Consider the following 22,723-nt stretch of genomic DNA (forward strand, 5'->3'; position numbering starts at 1 on the left):
TCCAAAATATTTAATAAATTTCAATTGGTATTCTATTGTTTAACAGTGCAATTAAAACTGGGATTAATCACGATTAATTTTTTTGAGTTAATCACGTGAGTTAACTGCAATTAATTGACAGCCTTATCTCAAATACATAATCCAAGTGGGAAAACTTAAGGAAGCTGAAGCTACTTTTCCATGATTATTAAAATACAAGTCTAGAATTAAGTAGAGATAAGTATTAACATTTCAGTTTACTTGTTCCCATGGCATAACTTTCATCCTAAGCGTGGTTAGAACATTCATCTATTCCACACTTCATTTACTATATCGTGATTATAAAAGGCAATAGTCTCTCTAACAGCTAGGGTCACAACCAACATTCATTATAAAGCCCTATTTTAGTCCCCCACCATAACTTTGGCTTGGAAAACTGGTTTTGCCTGAAAATTAGCAAATTTGATGGCAAAGGTGAATAGTTCTGCAGAGTTTGAAGAAAACCAGTCATGCAGTTTTTGAGTTATTGGTTAGTAAAAAGTTTCCCAAATTTGAAGTTTTTATATTTGCCTAACTTTTCTCAATAGCTCCAAACAGTTAAGTCTCCTTGTAAACTCATGCACTGGACATTTTTGGAAAAAATAAGTTGAAAGTAAGCAAAGTTATCAATGTTTTTTGTTGTATATAGGTAAGGACCCAATCCTGCTCCCACTGAATTATGATTTCTGTGGGGTTACAGGCCCAATTCTGTTGTCATTTCTAGCCATGTCTACACTACAGGGTGCTACAGCAACACAGGTATGGTGACATAGCTATGCTGCTGTAACCCCATAGTACAGATGCAGACAACAGTGACGGAAGGGGTTTTTCTGTCACCGTAGGAACTCTCTCTCTCTCTCTCTCCCTCTCCAAGTGATGGCAGAGCCAGACAGAGAATTTGGAGGGTCTTGAACAAAATCTGAAACTGAGGCCCTCATCCTTCCAAAAAAACTAATATGGAGATGAAAGAATATAAGAATAGGCCAGGGGCTGGGGGACAGAGAGAGCCCAGGCCTTTGGAGTCTCCGCCCTTCCCATGGAGGCATGGGGGGAGGGGCCTACGCTTCTCCTGTGGCCAGGGAACCACACTTGGTTCTGCCTTTCTCCAAGTTCTGGCCCAGCTGCCAGAAGGAGTGGTATCCTTGACCCTGCTCCTACTTCTGGGCTCTCAGCCTGCTGAGTTGCCTTGGGGATGGCATAATGATGCCAGAGACAGCAATGGATCCTGGTCCCTTCTGTCCACCAGCTCCTGTCTCAGTTTAATTTAGCTGAGAACTTTCCCCTATTAAGTTATTTATTTCTTCTTATGATCAACTGGTCCTAGATTCATTTTAAATATGTTAATATCCTAGAGGTAATAGGGTTTGTGCATGCATTTATTCACCTGACTACTAGAAGGAGGCACTGCATATTCAGAAGTCCTGCCATCAAATGAAAGAGCTTAATGAAGCCTGGCCCATTGGCCCTAAAATGAGTTACAGAATCACTTCAAATGGAGCAGCCAATGGACTGTACCATTCTTGGGGATCAGAATATTCGAAGAAGGTGCTACACATTGAAACAAGTCTGACCAATGAGCAGAGTGTTCTAGATGGGAAACTTTAAAACTCTTGTTTTTCACTACGGTTTCTTACCAAGACTGCTGCTTGATTAATCTCAAGTATTCAAGATGAGGATCCTGAAACCATTCCATCTTTTCTTCTCTTTCTTTGTGTGAAGATGGCCTTATGTGACCCATAATCCATGCTGAGCTATGTGGAAACATGGGAAGTTTCTAATAACCATCCTTCTTTCAGGTATCATATGGTTTTGTTTATCTTTCCTTTAACCACAATATTTTAATGGTAGCACCAAACTGTTCAAATTAAAGCTCTTCTTCTGAATCCTCAATATTCTTGCTCTTCATTACCACCCATCCCATTCATTTATCCTATTTTGATTTTTTTTAAAAAGGTTTCTGTTACAAGCCCAGCTCCGCTTACTTTTTGAAAATTTTTAGATAATATCAGGTATGCTCAGACCAAGACAGCTAATCTTTTTCAAGTATCCAGTCAACGGCTTTCCAGTTGCAACATACCAAGGCTTCCATGATTTATCATAATTAATCCAGAATCCTCTAAAACTCAAATAAAGGCAAGTCATATATAAATCATCCTTAAAATGTCATATGCCGTTGTGCAGGAAAAGTTGAAAAGATTACTCTTACAGAAAAAGGATGCTTTAGGAAAACTCATCCTGGATAACAAGTCTAAACTTTAGAAAGTACATATACCTTGACTCTATGATGGCTAGAAAGGTCTCCCCATCCTTATAGTCATATAGAGTTGTTTGAGGCTAAGAGAACGGTCACAGAAAAAAGTATCTGAATCTATGAATACTTATATCTGAATCTATGAGTCCTCAGAACATCATACTTTGGTATGTGCTGAAATCAGTAAAGACAGTTACATTCAGATCCATCTTTTTTCAAACAAGGGAAAGCATGCATTATTGAATTAAAACAAAGCTAATTTTGAGATATCTAGTTGTAAAAATCCAACTGAATTTTTTACAAAATAATTTAAGTCCCAGTTTTTTGTTCACCTTCAGAAAACTCAAAATTTTTTTCAGAGTTTCCATTAAAAGTCATCTCTGGGCTAAGGCAAAGAGTGAAAAGTTTCAGCACCAAAAGAATTTTTTGAGAAAATTATAAGTAGCTGAGCACAGGGACTTAAAATAAAAGAGACATCACTGAACCTTAACTACAGAGTTGCTACCATGATACTGTCAACATCTCTTCAACTGACTATTTATTTGTAATAAACTCAGTTTAATTATTGGTTCCTAAACATGTAAGTAGAGCTGGTCAGAAAATGGGTATTTTTCCATGGAATTTCAACTTCTCATTGAAAAAAAGTTTCCAAAAACCAAAATAATTTCACAGAAAGCAGGCACTTTCCTTGACAAATTTTTAGTTGAAAACCCAAATCTCCTTAAAGAAAACCCCAGAAAGATAATTTTTTGACCAGCCCGTCACATGAGCATGTGTTACTGCTTGCAAATAAACCCATTACCATAGTTGTTTACTGTATGTCTCCATGTAGTTACCATGAGAAAGATTTTGGTTTCAGCAGTTGGAGAAGCTGCAATACTAATTGGAAGGACTTTAGGTCAGGTCCTTTTATCAATTAAGTTAATGAGAATTTTGCCATTGACCTCAATGGAGTTAGGATATATTAAGGCTAGAAGGACCATTTTGATCATCTAGTGGTTCTTATCCTAACCTTTGGTTCTCAAAATATGTTCTCGCATCCCTTATCAAAAATCATTGAAGTAGGTCAGTTCTTTAAACCTAGATATATTTTTTGTTTGTATATTACAGTAATAGTTAAAAATGTATAATGTTAATAAATACATAGGCTTGATGAAACAAAGTAGTAGTACTTACGTGCCTGTGCTTAATTTGTGTTTTCAATGATTTACCTTCCCAAAAAATCTGGCATGTCTCGCACCCCCAGAAAGGGCATCTCGCACCCCACATTAAAAACCACTGATCTAATCTGAGCTCATGCATAACACAGGGCATAAAACTTTGCCCAATAATTCCTGCATCGAGCCCATGACTTCTAGCTGAGCTAGAGTTTATCTTTTAGAAAAACATCTGATCTTATTTTAAAGGCTTCTAGTGATGGAGAACCCACCACATCAAGTTGTCCCAGTGATTAAACCCTCACTGTTTAAAAAAATTGGGGGTTTTTTTTCAGTCTGAATTTATCTAGCTTCAGCTGTCAGCCATTGGATCTTGTCATGCCTTTGTCTGCTAGATTAAAATGACCTCTACTACCAAAAATTTTCTCCCCACGCAGGTAGTTAAAGACTTTGATCAAGTCACCTCATAGCTTTTTCTTTAATAACCTAAACAGGTTGACTTTCTTAAATCTTTCACTTTAATGCAGATTTTCCAAACCTCAAATCATTCTTGTATCTCATTCTGAGCCCTTACTGTTACCTGAAATTGGGCCAGCTAGTAAGCTTAGGGAGGACTAATGACCCACCAGAGTTTGGCAGAAAGCAGCACGTTTATTATACTGATAGCTAAGCTCAAAAGAAGTGTGTGTGTGTGTGGGGGGTCACACTCACACTCGCATACTCACGCTCCCAGGACAGGCACAGCACTGGAAGTGTCAGGATCCTTCAAGGTAAGTGTCCCACAGTGCAGCAATGGATGATGTGATGAAGGTAAGTCTTCCTGAGGCACGATGGAATGCAACACAATGAACCACTGGCCAGGCGGTCTAGGCGAAGGGCCTTCACAGGAGGTACAAGCTTGTGAGTGCACTCCTGAGCACATGGCCTCTTCCCCTTTTAAGGACCTGCTCCTCATGTCCTGCGACTAGAGATGACTTAGCCACGTCTGGCTGGTCACACTCCACCTCGGACAGTGTCCATGCATTGGGTGTGTGAGCGCTGCCTAATCAGAGTGTCATGGCCTGCAACTAGAGATGACTTGCCCACATCTGGTTGCTCACACTCCACCTCAGACAGTGTCCATGCTGTGTCCATTTACTGGGGGTGTGAGCGCTGCCTAATTAGAGACCCAGACACCTAGTCTACCTAGGAGCTCTTCTGATCTTCCAGCTGTTCAACCAGCCCATTCATCCCACAAGCATTCCAGGAGGGAGGGGGAGGGGGAAAGCCACTTCACAGGTATTCAAAGAGGGAGAGGAGACAATGGGGGTGGGGGGAAAGTGTAATAGACCTTTTGAGCATACAGTTATACATAGCATAGTCAAACAGAGCATACAGATCACTGCTGCTCCTACAGCACTCCGCCCCTTGATCTATGATCATTACAGTCATTGTAGGGCACAGGTAATTTGTTGCAAACAACCCAAACAATCATAACCAGGTGAATATAACTAAAACCATTACAATTGACTAAACACCAGATATAATATAAACAAATGCAAACAATCACAATTATAATAATTGGGAATACAATAAAACCACCACCATTTCAATAACTGGATACACTGACAAACAAAATGAGGCCCTAGTTTGATGCTGCAATAGCCATCAAACAATAAAAGTTAACGCTAACCCTTAAAAACACAACAAATAAGATTTGTGGGAGTACCACAGTTGTTATGCAAGGTTAAACTGATTTAGAAGATACATAGTAACAGGGAACTTGGTGAAATTGCGGATACTTAAACAAACATTTAGTTGCTAAAATGTTGCAGAATCCCCTATTACTAATAGTTGTTCTCAAGGGGTCTTGGGGGGGGGGGGGGGGGGGGGGGGGGGGCGGGGGGGAACAAATCCAAGACCTGAAAGACAGGGCCCTACAATCACAGGCCAAGGTCAAAAATCCAACTAGGGGGTGATAATGGGGGCTAGGACTGGCTCTAGGCACCAGCAAAGCAAGCACATTTGCAGGGGTGGCCTTGCCCAGCCATGTGCCGCCTTGCCCAGCCCCCATGCGACTCTACCTGTGGTCCGGCCCCAGGCAGGTAGCGTGGAACCCTGTGCCCCCGGGCCGGGTGAGGAGGTAAGGGCGGCCGCGCCGCAGCTCTAACAGGTGGGATCCCGCAGCGAGGAGGAGGCAGCTGGAGGGGGGCGGAGGAGGCAGGGCCGGGCCGGGGGAGGGAAGGGGATGAGCCGGAGCCGACTGTGATCCTGTGACAGGAGCGGCTGCTGCCTCCCTCTGCCCGGCTTACTGGGTCACTGTCCGGCTGCTGCACTCCCTCCACGCCTGCCCCGCAGCAGCCCCTCCCAGGGACTTGCCCCCGCCACCCATCCTGACTCCATTCCCGCCAGCCGGGCTGGGCAGGGCACAGCGCAGGGGCCGGCCAGGCTTGCTGCCATCTCCAGCCTGGGACAGGGGGTCGGGTGCTGCCTCCATCCGGGATGTCGAAGCCCCCACTTCTGCTGCGGAGTAGCCGCCCCGGGGACAGTGAGCTGGGGCGGCAGTTCCGGGACTGGTGCCGCCGCACCTACGGGGACTCGGCCAAAACCAAGACTGTGACCCGGAGCAAGTACCAGCGCATCGCTGAGGTGCTGCAGGGGGGCACCGGCTCGGGCACCAGCTCCGGTGGGGGGGAGAAAGGCAAGTTCCAGTTCTGGGTCTGGTCCAAGGGCTTCTGGCTGGGAAGCAGCACCCGGGAGGCGGCAAAGATGGGTCAAGTGGTGTATGTGCCGGTTAGTGCGCTCAGTGCCCCGGGGGCTTGGTGTCTGTCTTGTGTGTGTCCTTCCCTCCCACAGCCAACATCCCCGGGGCCATGGCACACCACAGGGGAGAGACCCGATGTGGGGCAGGCCCCCTCGCAGCATCACACACCCCACCCAGCCAGCCATCCTGGCCCCTGTCCCATCAGCACTAGCTGGCACATCCCATGTGTAAAGGCCAAAAAAAAAAAGTGTAGTGGTGGCGGGGGCCGCGGCGGCAAAAAACCTAGAGCCGGCCCTGATGGGAGCCCATGAACTTGGGGAAGTAGAACCAGGGTGCATAGAGGAAAGTGTGGAACTAACAATACAAATGTATCAATAACAAAAATCAACAAAATGATTATTAGAGAACCTAACAAAAATAAACCGGATGCCTTGGGGACCAAAGTCTTTTGGACAGATGTGGATGTGATTGATAATCTGGTTGGAGATCGGGGAAGTAGAGAGAGGAAAAGGCATTTACCCTAGTGTAGTATCCTCTCTCTCTCTGGACCCAGTGCTAGCACAGGACACCCACCAGAGACAGACACAGAACATGCAACACAAAACACTGAACACAGACTTTGTCGCGACACTATAACCATGGTATTTCTGTAACTTTTCAGCTGATACCAGCTCTCCTGATGTTCCGGTTTGGAGGCTGAAAGATAGAAGCTTAGAAACAAATTAGCACAGTGCTCCCACTGCGGCAGACCCTGCTTGTTTGAGTTGTCTGAGGTGTACCCATTTTCCCCTCTGGGGTTTTATCTATGCCACCCAGGGTTTTTGCTAACTCTATTGCTTGCGTGGGAGCCAACTTGGTCTCTGCCACAGTGTGTCTGGTACTTGGGGCTGCCCCGCCTCCTGCAGGTGCAGGCCCATAGTTTTGGACCATCCTCTGGACCACCGCAATACGGTGTCTGGGGTTCGGCCATCTGGAGTCCGGATCCGAGGGATCCAGATCATACCAGATATCCCTGTCCCAATCATCATACGGTCCCATGCCCCCACTGGGCTTTCACTCCAATGGTGGCGGCCCAGGCTGAATAAGCCCCCCGGACCCTGTTCTCCTGGGCAGACCCCTCCAGAACCAGATCCTTCAGGCAGGTAACTGCCTGGCTCAGAGCAGCATTCTCTACTTCCGCAGTAGAACCTGCGACTTCCACGTTATCCCGTTCCTTCTCCAACTCATGAAAACTCCCAGGTGGAACCGCCCCTGGCATCCAGCGGTCTGCCCCTTTCTTTTGGAGCCATTCTAACACCCCGGGCGGTGGCGCCGCTCCACAAGGGGTGTGTCTTCTCGCTCGGGCTGCTTTGTCTTTTCCTTCCCCTTGTCTCACAGTGGCATCCCTAGTAGCGGCATCCTTTTCTCCCTGCAGTGGATTGCTAGCCTACCACTTTTTCACGCAGGCTCGAGCTGGACCCACCCAAGAGACCACCAGGGGATTTACACCTAATTCTCTCCCTTGCCCTACACTGGCATACTTAATAGTGGCATCCTTTTCTCCCTGCAGTGGGTTGCTAGCCTACCACTTTTTACAGGCTCGAGCCGGACCCACTCAAGAGACTACCGGGGGGGCACTAGGAGACCCCTACTCTTGGGTCAAATCCTCCACTAAGCTGCCCACATTCTCCACCATTAATGTTACCTGAAATTAGGCCAGCTAGTTAGCTTAGGGAGGACTAATGACCCACCAGAATTTGGCAGAAAGCAGCACGTTTATTGTACTGATAGCTAAGCTCAAAAGAAGGGTGTGGGGGGGTGTCACACTTACACTCGCATACTCACGCTTCCAGGACAGGCACAGCACTGGAGATGTCAGGATCCTTCAAGGTAAGTGTCCCACAGCACAGCGATGGACGGTGCGATGAAGGTAAGTCTTCCTGAGGCACGATGGAACGCAACGCGATGAACCACTGGCCTGGCAGTCCGGGCGAAGGGCCTTCATGGGAGGTACAAGCTTGTGAGTGCACTCCTGAGCACATGGCCCCTTCCCCTTTTAAGGACCTGCTCCTCATGGCCTGCGACTAGAGATGACTTGGCCGCGTCTGGTTGGTCACACTCGACCTCGGACAGTGTCCATGCAGTGTCCATGCACTGGGTGTGTGATCGCTGACTAATTAGAGTCCCAGATACCTTGTCTACCTAGGAGCTCTTCTGATCTTCTAGCTGTTCAACCAGCCCATTCATCCCACAAGCATTCCAGGAGGGAGGGGGAAAGCCACTTCACAGGTATTCAAAGAGGGAGAGGAGAGAAAATGGGGGGGGGGAAGTGTAACAGACCTTTTGGGCATACAGGTTATACATAGCATAGTCATACAGAGCATACAGATCACTGCTGCTCCTACAGTATTACTGTCATAAATATAAAGGGAAGGGTAAACACCTTTAAAATCCCTCCTGGCCAGAGGAAAAACCCTTTCACCTGTAAAGGGTTAAGAAGCTAGGATAACGTCGCTGGCACCTGACAAAAATGACCAATGAGGAGACAAGATACTTTCAAAAGCTGGGGAGAAGGAGAAACAAAGCCTCTCTCTCTGTCTGTGTGATGCTTTTGCCGGGGACAGAACAGGAATGGAGTCTTAGAACTTAGTAAGTAATCTAGCTAGATATGCGGTAGATTCTGTTTGTTTAAATGGCTGAGAAAATAAGCTGTGCTGAATGGAATGGATATTCTGGTTTTTGTGTCTTTTTGTAACTTAAAGTTTTGCCTAGAGGGATTCTCTATGTTTTGAATCTGATTACCCTGTAAGGTATTTACCATCCTGATTTTACAGAGGTGATTCTTTTTACTTTCTTCTATTAAAATTCTTCTTTTAAGAAACTGAATGCTTTTTCATTGTTCTTAAGATCCAAGGGTTTGGGTCTGTGGTCACCTATGCAAATTGGTGAGGATTTTTATCAAACCTTCCCCAGGAAAGGGGGGGTAACGTTTGGGAGGATTTGGGGGGGAAAGACGTTTCCAAACGGACTCTTTCCTAATAAAAATAATACCGGTTAGATGTTTGGTGGTGGCAGCGAAAGTCCAAGGTCAAAAGGTAAAATAGTTTGTACCTTGGGGAAGTTTTAACCTAAGCTGGTAAAAGTAAGCTTAGGAGGTTTTCATGCAGGTCCCCACATCTGTACCGTAGTGTTCAGAGTGGGGAAGGAACCTTGACAATTACCAATATCTTATTTTGAAGTGTTGACACCAGAACTGGACACAGTATTCAAGAAATGGTTTCATCAGCATACAGAGGTACTACAACCTTCCTATTCGATATTCCCCTGCTTATACATCCCAAGATCACATTAGCCCTCTTAGTCACAGCATTGCCCTGGGAACTCATGTTCAGTTGATTATCCATCATAGTCCAAAAGTCCTTTTCAGAGTCACTACTTTCCAGGAGACAGTTCCGCATCCTACAGATGTGACCGACCTTCACACACACACCCCCGCCCCAATTTATGACACTGCATTTGTCTGTATTAAAATGTATATTGTTCAGGTAAGCCCAACTTATCATTGGATTCAAATTGCTCTGTAGAACTATCCTAATCATTATTTTTACTGTACTGATTTTTGTGTCATCTGCACACTTTGCCAGGGGTGATTTTATATTTTACATTTGGAAAGAACAGTTCCCTGTGGGACTGAACTAGAAACCCACATTGGATGACGAGTCCCCATTTACAATTACTTTTGGAGTTCACTAAGTTAGTCAATTTTTAATCAATTTATTGGATACAGACCCTTGGTTCTGGTCTCCTTTTAATTAATGTAATTGAGCCAGATTCTCAGCTGGTGTAAATCTGCATGGCTCCATTCAGAAGTCACCTGGCTCTATATGTCTTTTGTTAGTGTTGGTATCTGACTGAAGTGAAGTAATGGTCTTTCCAGGGTCCATCACTCTCAAATGGCCATTACTGTATTATTTTATTCTATTTTCTAAATTTCTTATCACATGTATCTCTTAAATAGTTACCTCCCTAGAATGACCAAGGCTGTTCGTGATGTCAGGCATTCAATTTTCCTTTAATAACAAATACAAAGTATCCAGAGGTTTAATAAGTCAATATCACTCTATCAGTCACTTCACAACTCAATATATTTTATATAAAATTTGATGTACATTATCTTAAATTTGTTTAAATATTATTATAAACATAATCTTTAAGAGGATGCAGGTCTGGAGTGACAGTCATTCATTAGTATATTATTAATTTTGTTATCCCTGCTCTTTGGTAAAATGTCCTGCATAGAGGCTGGAAACCTTCTTCCACATTCGATTTGTGGTCCCATCAAAGCAAAAATAAAATTCCAGTTCATATCATTATTGTTTTGTCTCCTATACACTCCAAATCAAATCCTGTGTCAGATTGTCTAGTTTGTTTGGAGATGTTTTGACATCTCCCATATCACAGTTCATCGTCATCAGATAAGGCGTCAAGATAATCTGTATCAACATATAAGAGAAATCCAGAAAACAAACTGTCTGACCAAGTGGGATCTGCAAAGAGACCATTTTGGTCAGTGTAGAAGATCTCAAGCCACACTTCATCTTCTGCCTGAAGATAGATCACTGTGGATCCAGAAGCTACGTCATGGTTTCCTGTGTTAGCGTCAAATGTCTTTATTCGGTATTTCCCATTATGAACCAGCCCAATTGCAAGATGCTTATTTGCTAAGGTGATCTCATAAGAGAAGTAATAAATCCCTGGAAAGGCACATATAAATTTCCCCGTGGAAGGACTGTAATGCTCACCCTCATTGAAAAGGACTTTATTGAATACGATTGGTAATCTTTCTTCTGGGTAGCTCGTGGTGATGCCAACAGAAAAGGCAGATTTCAGCACTATCCTTCCACACTTACAGATCCCTGGTACACCTCGTTCTCCTCGTTCTCCTTTATCTCCCTTAGGCCCAGGTGGTCCAGAGGGACCCACTTCGCCTTTGGCACCAACCAATCCTGTAGGTCCTTTTTTACCAGACTGTCCTGGGTCTCCTTTATCTCCAGTTGCTCCTAAAGGTCCAGTCTTGCCTCTTAAACCTTGAAAAACATTTTATATTAGTTAATTATTACATATACAATCTCTTTTGTAGGTGGCAAAGCAAATGATTCCATGAGCTACTGGATATGTTTGAACAAAATTAACTATATAATTAAACTGGTTTGGTGTAATTCTTGTCAGATTTTCAAAAACACCCCACACTTAGAATGGAATTTGAGATTTAAAAAACATGTCTATTTTTGTTTTTGTGTGCACTGACAATGCATAAAATTCATCACATGTCAAACAAGGGTGAGACGTTATATTAATACTAAGGACCTTAATCTGGCATTTATTTATTTAAAGGTAAAACTCCATTTATTCTTAATGGAAGTTCTGTGTGCAGAACAATGACAGGATATAGCCATAACAGCTTGAAAAAATTCTATTAGTAAGTTATGTCACTATTGACAAGAAATAGCTTATATTTTTTAGACTGGAAATTCTTTAAAACTTCCAGTTACTGTATGGCAGAGGTCCCAGCGTGCCCCCTAGCAGGGAGTGGAGGAACATCTGAGATGGCATGGTGGGACCCAGGCCAGCCCCCACGGGATGGGAGGAAGGAGGGAGCATCACCCAGCCTCCTCCCCGTCTCCAGCTCTGTTCTGGTCCCATCTCCAGACACATTGATGGCTCCTGGCCTGGTGCCCAGCCCAGTCCTCAGCGTGGCTCTGCTCCCAGCCCCATGCCAGCCCACAGCCTCAGCTGTTGGCCACGGCTACATTCCTGGCCCGGGGCTGAGGCTGGGGGCCAGGCCAGGAGCAGAGCTGCATCTGGCCATGGGCCCGGCTGCCGGCCCTCACCATAGCCTGGCTGCAGCTCTACTCCAGCCACCCCCACCCCGCCCCCGAGCCGCGGCTCCCCTCCTGGCTCTGGGGTGGATATGAGGGGGCACAGACAGGAGTAATGGGGGGTGTGACCCTCAAAAGTCTGGGGACCGCTGCTATATGGCAGACATTTGACAACCAAAGTATTAAACAGTACCTCTCAACTGAACTCAATCTATTAAACTGTACTTTTCTTATGTCTATATAATATTATACGTATACTATAATAGTTACCTATGTTTTCAAAGATGCCAGAAGGGACCACTGCGATCATCTATTCTGACCCCCTGTATAGCACAGGCCATAAAAAAAAACAAATTCCTAGAACAGATCTTTTAGAAAAACATCCAATTTTGATTTAAAAATTGTCAGTGAGGAAGAATCCACCACAACCCTTGGTAAATTGTTCCAATGGTTAATTACTTTAATTGTTAAAGTGTTATGCCTTATTTCCAGTCTGAATTTATCTAGCTTCAACTTCCAGCCATTGGATCATGTTATACCTTTCTCTGCTAGACTGAAGAGCTCATTATCAAATATTTGTTTCCCATGTAGATACTTAGAGTCTGTAATCAAGTCATCCCTTAACCTTCTGTTAAGCTAAATAGATTGGGCTACAGAGTCTATCGCTATAAGGTATGTTTTTTAACCCTTTAATCCTGGTGACTCCTCTGCACCAGAATTTATCAGCATCCTTCTTGAATTGTCGGCACCAGAACTGGACACAGTATTCCAACAGCACTTACACCAGGGCCAAATATCGAGATAAAAATAACCTCTCTACTTCTACTCGAGAGTCTCCTATTTATGCATTCCACTATCGCATTAGCCCTTTTGGAAACAGCACCTCAGTGAGAGCTCATGTTCAACTGATTTTCCACCATGACCCCCAAATCTTTTTTAGAGTCACTGCTTCCCAGGATAGAGTTCTCCATCCTGCAAGAATGGTCTACATTCTTTGTTACTAGATTTACATTTAGCCATATTAAAAATACATATTGTTTGCTTGCACCCAGCTTACTAAATGATCTAGATCACTCTATATCAGTGACCTGTCCTCTTTCTTGTTTACCATTCCCTCAACTTGTGTCACTGCAAACTTTATCAGCGATGATTTTGTTTTCATCTAGAACATTGACAAAAATATTAAATAGTGTAAGGCCAAGAACCAATCCCTTCAGGACCCCATTAGAAACACATCTGCTCATTGATGAATTTTTAATCCATTTAATGTGTGCCTTGTTAATTTTATATTGTTCCATTTTTTAAAATCAAAATCTCATGAGGGATGTCTCCAAAACAAAGGATGACCTTATGTAACAAATAAGAAGCAATACCACCACAAATATGGTGAGATTTTATATCAAAATTTAAAAAACAAATATTGAAAAATGATTTAAAGCAACAAGAAAAGGGGTAATGGTGGGACAAGGTTTGGAGTGATTCAGTAATAAAGAAAATTGTACATTAATATTGACCATGTCCTTTGGCTGACTAGGGATGTTTTAGAAACAAATAGGGTAGGAAGTTTTTAAAAGGGTGCATGCCTTTTGAGGAACATGAATTACATATAATAATTTACTATTTGTAACTATGAAAACTTTTTTTTGTCCCCTCACCTCACACACACACTCTCCTTTCCTCTTATCTTCCACACATTGTTTACCCCTATTACTTATTGTGTTGTGTGTTCATTTAGGCCTGGATCTTGCAAACAGTCCATCCACATGAGTAACTTTATACAGGTGAGTAGACCCCCCAAAATTAAACATGTTAAGGTCTGGAAATACTTAATTAGGGCACACACACACAAAAAACCCAGAATATCTAGTGTGTCTTTAGCATTCAGTTTAATCTAATCCGGAACTACAAAACTATGTTACGCTAATCTTAATTGCATGGTTATTAAATGGTATCATTTCAGGATGAAGTTAATGTCGCTTGGGTGCACTAACTATTTATTTTCTTAACTTGTTTGGATTTCTTTTAAGTTTCACCTTAAGTCTGAATTTCCTGGGCTTACATATGTTGTAATTATCCCCAAAACAATGTTTTAACTTTAAGTTACTGATAGATAATCTCAACCTTAACATTAATTTTTTTCAGCTAAAAATGAAAAACTGTAAATTATAATAAATAATAATAATAATAATGAAGTTTCACCCTGGAGATTCAGTGTTCTTGTTTTATGAGTTTAAATCTGATATAAGTTGTCATTTTTTGTTACATACATACATAACAGTATCTTACATTTATATTTGCTAGTATTTTATACTCAGGAAGTCACTGATAAATAAAATTTTAAAAAATACAGTAAGTTCCAGGAGAAGATCCTGGTTGTTGGTTTCTTTGTTTTGTTTTTTCCATTAGTTAGCACAAATATTCAATACCTGCATTCCCTTTTTCACCCCTTTCTCCTTTCCTGCCATCTCTACCATCTCTTCCTGGAAGACCAATACGCCCATGGGGCCCTGGTGATCCAATAGCTCCGGGGAGACCTGCAGGGCCCGGCAAGCCAGGAGTGCTACAAATATATCTCGTGTAGTAATTTTCTCCTTTGAGCTGGTTGTGAAGAGATTGTCCGCTTGTATAGATGGCAAAACTTGTAATGTAAAGCAATGCAAACATCCTTGGCTCTGGAAAAAATACATATGTACAGACCATGAATGCATATCTTGTCATTAAAGCCTTCAGATGGTTTTGATTTAGATTATAGGCATATATACTTCACACTTTTAAAATCCTAAACATAATATGGATTGAGCCAATGCAGGGCAGCACACTGAACTAGCAATGCTGTAGTGGCCGCACCAGTTTCTGAAGAATTTAAAGATTTCATTTAATTTTCAAGCCTTCTTTATGTAAAGAAAAATCTTCCAAATCTGAATGATGCAGTGTGTCACACTGAGACTACAGGCAGATAAAAACAATATCCTTAAAAGAGGTGTGAAGTCAGTTAAGAAAATGGGAATTTAACTTTGAATTCTCATGTTTACAGTACAGTTAACTATTTCACTGTGGTAACTGAGGAAGAATCAGCCAGCTACTCTGGGATTGTGAGTCAAGTCTGAATAGAATAGACTGTTCACACTTTTCTCCAGTCTGCTTCTGAATGTGATACAAACTGATCTACATTGCATAGTCTCCCAACATGCTTTCACAAGAGTATTCTGTTTTTTATTAGTTGTCGGTCTTCATGATTAAATAATCAGAGATTTTTAAATTTGTGCCTTTTGGTTTTATAATATACTATATGATGAAAGAAGAAACAGCTTACAATAGTAACCTGCTGCCAAGAACTTGCAGTTCCTTACATACAACAATGTCCTAAATCAGTGTTACCCACGATTGACTGGCCTAAAACTAGTGTGAGTTGTGATTCTGGAAACAGAGTTGTATTTTTTCTATTTCAGTGTCCAGATCAGAGTATTTATGTGGAATTATCCATCTCTGCAGTGCTAATTTACAGCTTATAAGAAAATTACAGTTTCTGGCAAAAAAAGGAAATGGAATGACGGAATCAAAGAAATCCATTTATATGCTATCTATGGCTTTATTATAATGAAACACTCAGGCAAATTGCACAAAGAATCAGACTACTTCCCCAGAGAATCCACATCTCACTCACCTCTCTCCACAATATCTAGGCACCCTATTGGTCATACTAGTTCGTCATGTGATAATTTATTTGTAAAACCAGAGCCATTTACAATCCTTTATAATTCATGAGTTTCCATTTGGTGTATAGCAGGCCTGTATCAGCTCAGTTGGGAAAAAAACTTTTTCACTGGGTCACCAGATAAATACAAATTTTACTACACATCTTAGTTATTTTACCAAATATAAATGAAATGGAATGGCAATGAAGAGAGAGAGAGAGAGAAAGAATATGGTCAGGTGGTAGTGGAGACTGACAAAAGAACCAAATACAATGTTTTTTGAGCAAAAGAGAAATGCTCCAGATCCTTTAGGGCTATTGTGTCACTTGATTGTCATACACAATCCCGTACCAAAAATGGCAAGGAGACTGTACTAATAACTTTATTGAAATTTGATAGGCCCCTACAGTATGGGTCAGCCATTGCAGACACAATAGATCTCTAACAATTGGGTTAAGAGATAGGTACTTATTGCAAGAGCAATAAGTGACAACTGCTGATGGTAGTTAGCAACCGACACTTGAGACTTTGGATGAAATTTTGTTCTGATTTCTACCACTTGCAGCCCTACTGAAGTTACCAGAACCATACAGGGTCTAAATCAGGGAAGAATATGACCCTTTGCATTTAAGAGCAAGATATAAATATGAGTGGGCTTTCTTTTATGTTTGAGAGCAGCTGGATAAAAAGGAACAACTTTGCTTGTCCAATTCCCAGAGCTACATGACCAATGCATCCTCAGCATGTAGAACTAAAGAAGCCCATGAGATGACAGAGTGGCGGCTTTGGGAGTGCATGCACAGCATCTCTAGAGGGCGAGGGTAGAAAAAAGCAGCTACAGAATGGCAAATGAGTATTTGGGGACAGTACAAATAAACGTGTGTGTAACGAATTGGCTAGTATGTATGCATGCTACTGCTCTGTACTGGATGGAATCAGAATTGGTTAACTGTGCTTTAGTCCCTTTACTGTTGACAGCTAATAGAGAGACTCACCTTTAGTTTAAGTGATTGGTTCTTGTAATTTTGGAAGGAACACAGGATGACTAGAGTGTTTGATCACAGCTGTTTTACTAGAGTACTAAATTGGAAATAAATCCGTGAGTTATAAGATGCACTTTGCTTTTCATATCTGGTATCCCTCTTCCAAAGAACACATATTTGTTAATAATTTTGATTAGGAAATGATGTCAGTCATCTGTGCCAAATAATTTCTCTTCCATCAAGGAAACAAACTTCAGGAGTCCACTCTTTCTGCATATCTTCGAAGCCAGAACAAGTGTAACCTTTGGGTGGGCTAGAGTTCACTTCATTTCCCGTCTCCAGTACCTTAAAAAAACAAAACAAAACAAAACCAACTCCCACAGAAAGTAGCTAGAGACCCAGAGTTCAGTCTCTAAGGATTTTCAGCAAGGATCGTACAGGGTCAACCTCCCAACATTCAGGTCCCAAAAGGAACTAAAGAAATGAATTTAATTAAATACCTTTATAAAATCTTATGATAAAGAATAATAACCTAATTTTTATAGCATGACATGGCTATTTTATAATCTACAGACATTACCTTCACAGTTTATGCATAAACATAAATTTAAAAAAACAAATTTAAATCTGAACAGTTCAGTCCCCACAGAAATACAGCGAGAAGAAACTGAAAGTTCCTGAAAGCGTAGGTTGTGTTCATCTAAGTCTCAGGGCTTGGTTACACTTGTGAGTTAGAGCGCATTAAAGCAGCCCCAGGCGCCCTAGCTCACTACCTGTCCACACTGGCAAGGCACACAGAGCGCGCTGACTCCACGGCTAGAGCGCTCCTGGTACTCCACCTTGACGAGAAGATTAACGTTTGTTGCGCCTTGGCTGAAATGCCTGAGCATCAGTATGAACGAGGTGTTGCATTACTGAGCTCTGATCAGCCTCCGGAAATGTCCCATAATCCCCTTAAGTCAAGTGGCCACTCTTGTCATTGTTTTGAACTTGCTGTAGGAATGCAGATATGCCCTTTGAAAGCTCCGTTTCTGACAGCCGGCTGCTTATCTGCTCCGAGACAAGCAACCATTACTGTGGAATGCTGTGTATGAGAGAGAGGCGGGGGAGGTGGGGGGGTCTGCTGCTGTCTGAACTTACAAGACAGCAAGCTGACATGCTCTTAGCCCCCAAAAACCCACTCTCTCTCCCCCCACATACACACAACATACTCCCTGTCACAGTCCACTCCACCCCCCGCATTTGAAAAACACGTTGCAGCCACTTGCATGCTGGGATAGCTACCACAATGCACTGCTCTCTGTGGCTGTTGCAAGGGCTGCTGATGTGGCCACAACAGTGCGCCTGTAGCTGTCAGTGTGGACAGACTGCGGCGCTTTCCCTACTACGCTCTCCGAAGGCTAGTTTAACTCAAAGTGCTCTACATCTGCAAGTGTAGGCATGCCCTCAGTTAGAGTCTTTGATCAACAAATCTACACAGTCTGCTGAGTCTAAAACAACGTCTTTCCTCCACTTGCTTGTAGGAATCTCTTCCGCTGCTGAAATCACTGCTAGCCAGTCAGCTAACTGATTATATCTATACACTTAAGTGAGTGATTGGTTAAAGAAAACCCTGTTACAAGAAAATAGAAAACTGAGAATAGCAAAACTGAAATGACTCTTTCCCCATTTCTACATTTAAAGAAAAGTTGGTGATTGTCTCAACTAGTCTGAATTTAACTAGAACAGTTTAGCTAAAATCAAGACATTCAAAGCATACAATTAAAATAGAAGTTATTTTTCCCTCCCAATTTCCCCTTCCTATAATTAGCATTGCCCATGCTTCCCTGTTAGAGGGTTAACAATATCACTAACCTGCTGCAAAATGCTTCAGAGTTAGGGACAACAGCCGGCTTCCTGCTCCTGGACTCAGCTTCTCCCAACTCACACAGGGCACATAGCCTTTTGCAAAGCAGCTGCCCCCACTGCTTGCCCTCATGGAGTCTGACCCCAGCAACAGGGAACCTATTGGAGCATACCCAAAACTAACGCACCCAATTCCAGAAGCTTCTGGATGTGGAGTGCTTAATCAGCCTAGCAACAATGACCCAGACACAGCTCACTCCTACCTCCCCACCGAAAGGGTCTCTTAAAGAGATATCTCCATATTAGGCACATGGGTTACACAAGCACACAGTGTTAATGATAACCCCTTTCATCCCAATGTGGGGTTCGTATACCCCATCATACAGACACAGGAACAGACAAACTGAAGCAAGACTTAGAGATGGACACTCTGGACAAGCATGGTGTATGACCCTGGAAAAATCTAGAGAGGGGGCTTCTGGGTCTCGTGCTGGCTGAAAAGGGGTTGTAAGGAAAGAAATTCTCTCCTTTTGGTTTTGGTTCCTCCTGCATTTGGAGAAGCAGAACTTTGTACATTCCTAGTAAATAAACAAGACTGTATCAAAGAAAATACCAGACTCTATTGTCAATTTCTACTCTCAACTGGAACACCCTCAGGGTCCCGAACACTGACTATTCGCTCAGGTCAAAAGGGATTAACAGTATTTTACACAGTATTTTACATTTCACAAATTGTGTCACAAAAATTTTGCATAGGCATTGCTGTTCTGCATTATAGAATATGTTGGAATAGAAAGTTGGAGGTTTGCACAGGATGCAGTTGAGGCTTCTGGCAGTTTAGCATTCTAGCTTGCAAGAGGCAGCAGAAGTGTGATGATCTCTATCCATGCACTGACAATTGAACCAGGGACCTCCACTGCTGAAAGCATGAGACTCTACAGCTATAGGATTCAGACTCCAGAGCTGGGCACTTTAACAGACTTGCATGCTCTATGAATCAGACACCGTGGGAAATGTGCAATACACACAGACCAGCAGATTACAGAAGATTGCATTTTCTCTTTACTTCCGCCTTGTGTAATAAGGGGAGAGGTGACCTGAAACTTTTTGAATAGAATGAACTTTTGTTTCCCACCCCAATAATGCCCCAATATCCCCAAAGATATCTGCCTCTGAAGATAACAGATAGGCACAGTAGGTAAATCTTTCTGAGAAAGTGATCCGTAATGGCATAGTTAACAATGCTGACATTTAAACTCTCATCCCATGCTTCAGTACATTTTTTTTTTAAAAGAATGAAAGTGTATTCTGCAGCCAGATTCCATGACTGTGTGTCCAATTCCATGGCCATGGACACATGGAAAACATGGGACAGAAAATCAATTTGCCCATGGTTTCACTGTGCGTGGTTTGAGGAGCACCAAGGTGGGGTTCATTTTAGTTTTCAGTCTGACTCCAAACAATCTGGCTCTTTCTGGTCCCAGCTATTTTGCTAAAAGCTGCCCTACAAGCTGTTCTGGATCCCTGCTGTGAGCTAGGCTGACTCTCTATGTTGGCCTGGATAGCCACGTGTATTTGTAATATTTGGGCCGGCACACATGGACAGTTATTTTACTGCCAACACATACAAAAAATTAAATCATGCTGTCTTTTTGTGCTTTTTTGTTCCTGACACCAAAAAGCTCAGAATCTAGGAAAGTCGCTCATGCAATTTGCAGCAGCCTTGTGGGGAAAATGAAAGTGTCTTACAAAAAAGAATGTTCATTATCTAACACTAGAAAACTCAGGACACAAGTATGTGTCTGAAAAGAGCTGCTTCTGAAGGGTTTCCTTCACCTTTCCAAAAACAGAGATCGTGCAGATTGCCAGAGCAGAGCTCTAGGATGCCCCTCAGTTTGCAGGTTTAATGACATATTTGACAGGGGCCCAGATTTACAAAGGTGTTTAGGTACCAAAAGATACAGACAGGCACCTAATGAAATTTACAAAAGTGCCTCAGTGAGTTAGGCAGATAACTCCCATTGCCTTCTTTTACTTCAGACTGGCTTGATCCTTTCAGGTTTCCCATAATCACTTTTCTATACTCTTGCCAGAGTCCATCAGATTGAGGGCCCCTGCACTAGAACATTCTTCCTTACCAAACAAGATACATTTGTAATACTAGCCCTAATGTCACAAATGGGGCAGCAGGGGATAACGCAGTCAAGGAAAGGGAAGGGGAGCAAGGGAGATAGAGGTAGAGGGCAGGAAAGAGAACATGGCAGAGCCTGAAAGGCATAGGAAGAGACAAAAGACCAAAAATAATAGAAAATGCATGTGTGTGAGTCACTCACACACAAGGGCTGACTTTCCACTGCTTTGCTTCTTGTGCCACAGCACCACACCCGTGCATAACAAGAGCAAATACATGTGTATGTAACCCTTCTGCCCGTCAGAGTTGGGAGCAACAAGGGCCGGGTTCAGTATCTAGGGGTTCCGTTTCAATAACACAATGCAAAACCAGCTCAAGCCCCCACCCAGTGACCTGGGACAATTACATACCATCCCCCTGCATGCCTCTTAAGAGGCAATACTTCCCCTCTTGCAAGCGCAGAGTCTGAGCGTAGCAAAAGCCTTTTAATAAAGGAGGGAAACAATACGGCATTATGTTGGGGAAACACCACAAACAGGATTCATAACACAAACCATGAGCAAAAGACCCACCCCCAATTAAGTTTGGCATTGTCCTTTTCCCCTCAGGGTCTTAAGTCCAGCAACCCCAAAGTCACCCCTCCCACAGTTCCTGTTCTAGGTCAGTGCAGCCCCAAAAGTTTAGAAGTTCATCTGCAGAGTTTACCTCCGAGCCTGGGTGGAAGTAGGGGGAGGTATGGTGGCATCTTACATGCTCCACTGCTCGGGTCAATGACTAATTGCTATGCCTCTCCATGGGGTTCTGCTGCAGTCTTCATCACCAGCTATGCCTCTCCACCAGCCACTCTGCTGGCTGCTCCTCTCCGCCAGCCATCACCAATATGCCTTCAACCCCTCCACTTAACTCAGCAATTTCAGCTCTTAGTAACTTCAGCTCTTTAGTGATTTCAGCTGCTAGTAGGGGAGGGCCCAGTGCTGGCACAAGCAGAACCACAGCCCAAAGTAGGTCTAATGCTTAGACCTAGGAATCAGTGATTCCAGCTCTGCAGCATATGACAAGACTTCTAATTGAGTCAAAAGCAGCTCTGTTATTACACAGTAGAAAGACAGAGGGGGGTCAAAATGGTGTTTGGGGCCCTCAGCAGGAACCCCACACTACCAAGTACATATACCTGTTCCCAATCTCTCTCAGTTCACTGGGCTGTGGAACCCAAGCTCCTTGCCTAGCGAGTGCTACTTAGATCAGCTCTAGGAATTATTTTGAGGAAGTTCTATGGTCTGTGTGATACAGGAGATCAGATTATATTATCACAATTGTCCCTTCTGGTCTTAGAATTTATGAATCTATGATTAAACTGAGAAGTGTTTGACTAAGGAAGAGGTCATCCCCAGGTTTAAGACCTTTGAGAATCATTGGTCTGGTGAACTCAGTATGGGACTAGGAGCCAGAAACAGCTACTGACTGGCTCTTTGGCCACTTACCTTCTCTGACCCACACTAGGGCTTTGTCTACACTAGAAAGGATTTCCTGGTATAACTATGGTGCAAACCCTCCTAGTGGAGACATAGCTTATACAGGCAAAACAGTTCCCCAAGCAAAAGAATTTATACAAAAGAACTTTTTTGCTGGTATAACTGGTACAATACTAGGGCTTTTGTTGGTATCATTATGTCAGCTAGGAGTGTGATTTTTCCCATACAGGTCCCTGACATAGCTATGCTGCCAAAACTGTTTAAGTGTAGACCAGGCCGAGGGACTCTTTATGCTTCTCTGGTATCATAAAAAAGCTGTAAAGCTGACCCAAAGGGATAGCTGGAGATTTTTCTGCATTGGCAAATTCACAACTAATGTAGAGTTGGCATAGCTGGCCCTTGAGGGTATGTGCACACTGCAATTAAAAACCCACAGCTGGCCTTTGCCTGCTGATTCGGGTTTGGGAGGCTCGGGCTAAGGGGCTGTTTAATTCTGGTGTAGATGTTTGGGCTTGGGCTGGAAGCTAGGCTCTGAGACCCTATGAGGGAAGAAAAGTCCCAGAGCCCAGG

At 43.1% G+C, this 22,723-nt stretch overlaps 1 protein-coding gene across 3 annotated transcripts in view; it reads right to left on the minus strand.

Moving 5' to 3' along the window:
• Positions 1–10,204: 10,204 nt before the first annotated feature.
• The window catches only part of C1QTNF7 (C1q and TNF related 7), an 86,948-nt gene continuing 74,429 nt past the window's right edge, over positions 10,205–22,723 (minus strand). For 2 of the 3 annotated variants that reach the window (XM_007055379.4, XM_007055378.3), the window contains exons 2-3: positions 14,454–14,699; positions 10,205–11,235 (exon numbers count right to left, since the gene is read on the minus strand). In XM_007055379.4, the coding sequence (XP_007055441.1) occupies positions 10,604–11,235; positions 14,454–14,691 (870 nt within the window). In that variant the 5' untranslated portion in view covers positions 14,692–14,699 and the 3' untranslated portion in view covers positions 10,205–10,603. Of the gene's footprint in view, positions 11,236–14,453; positions 14,700–21,386; positions 21,804–22,723 lie in introns of those variants that run through there. The other variant, XM_043544640.1, reaches the window with a different exon arrangement.

The sequence above is a fragment of the Chelonia mydas genome, chromosome 4 (genome assembly GCF_015237465.2).
Source record: "Chelonia mydas isolate rCheMyd1 chromosome 4, rCheMyd1.pri.v2, whole genome shotgun sequence".
NCBI classification, from domain to species: Eukaryota; Metazoa; Chordata; order Testudines; family Cheloniidae; genus Chelonia; species Chelonia mydas.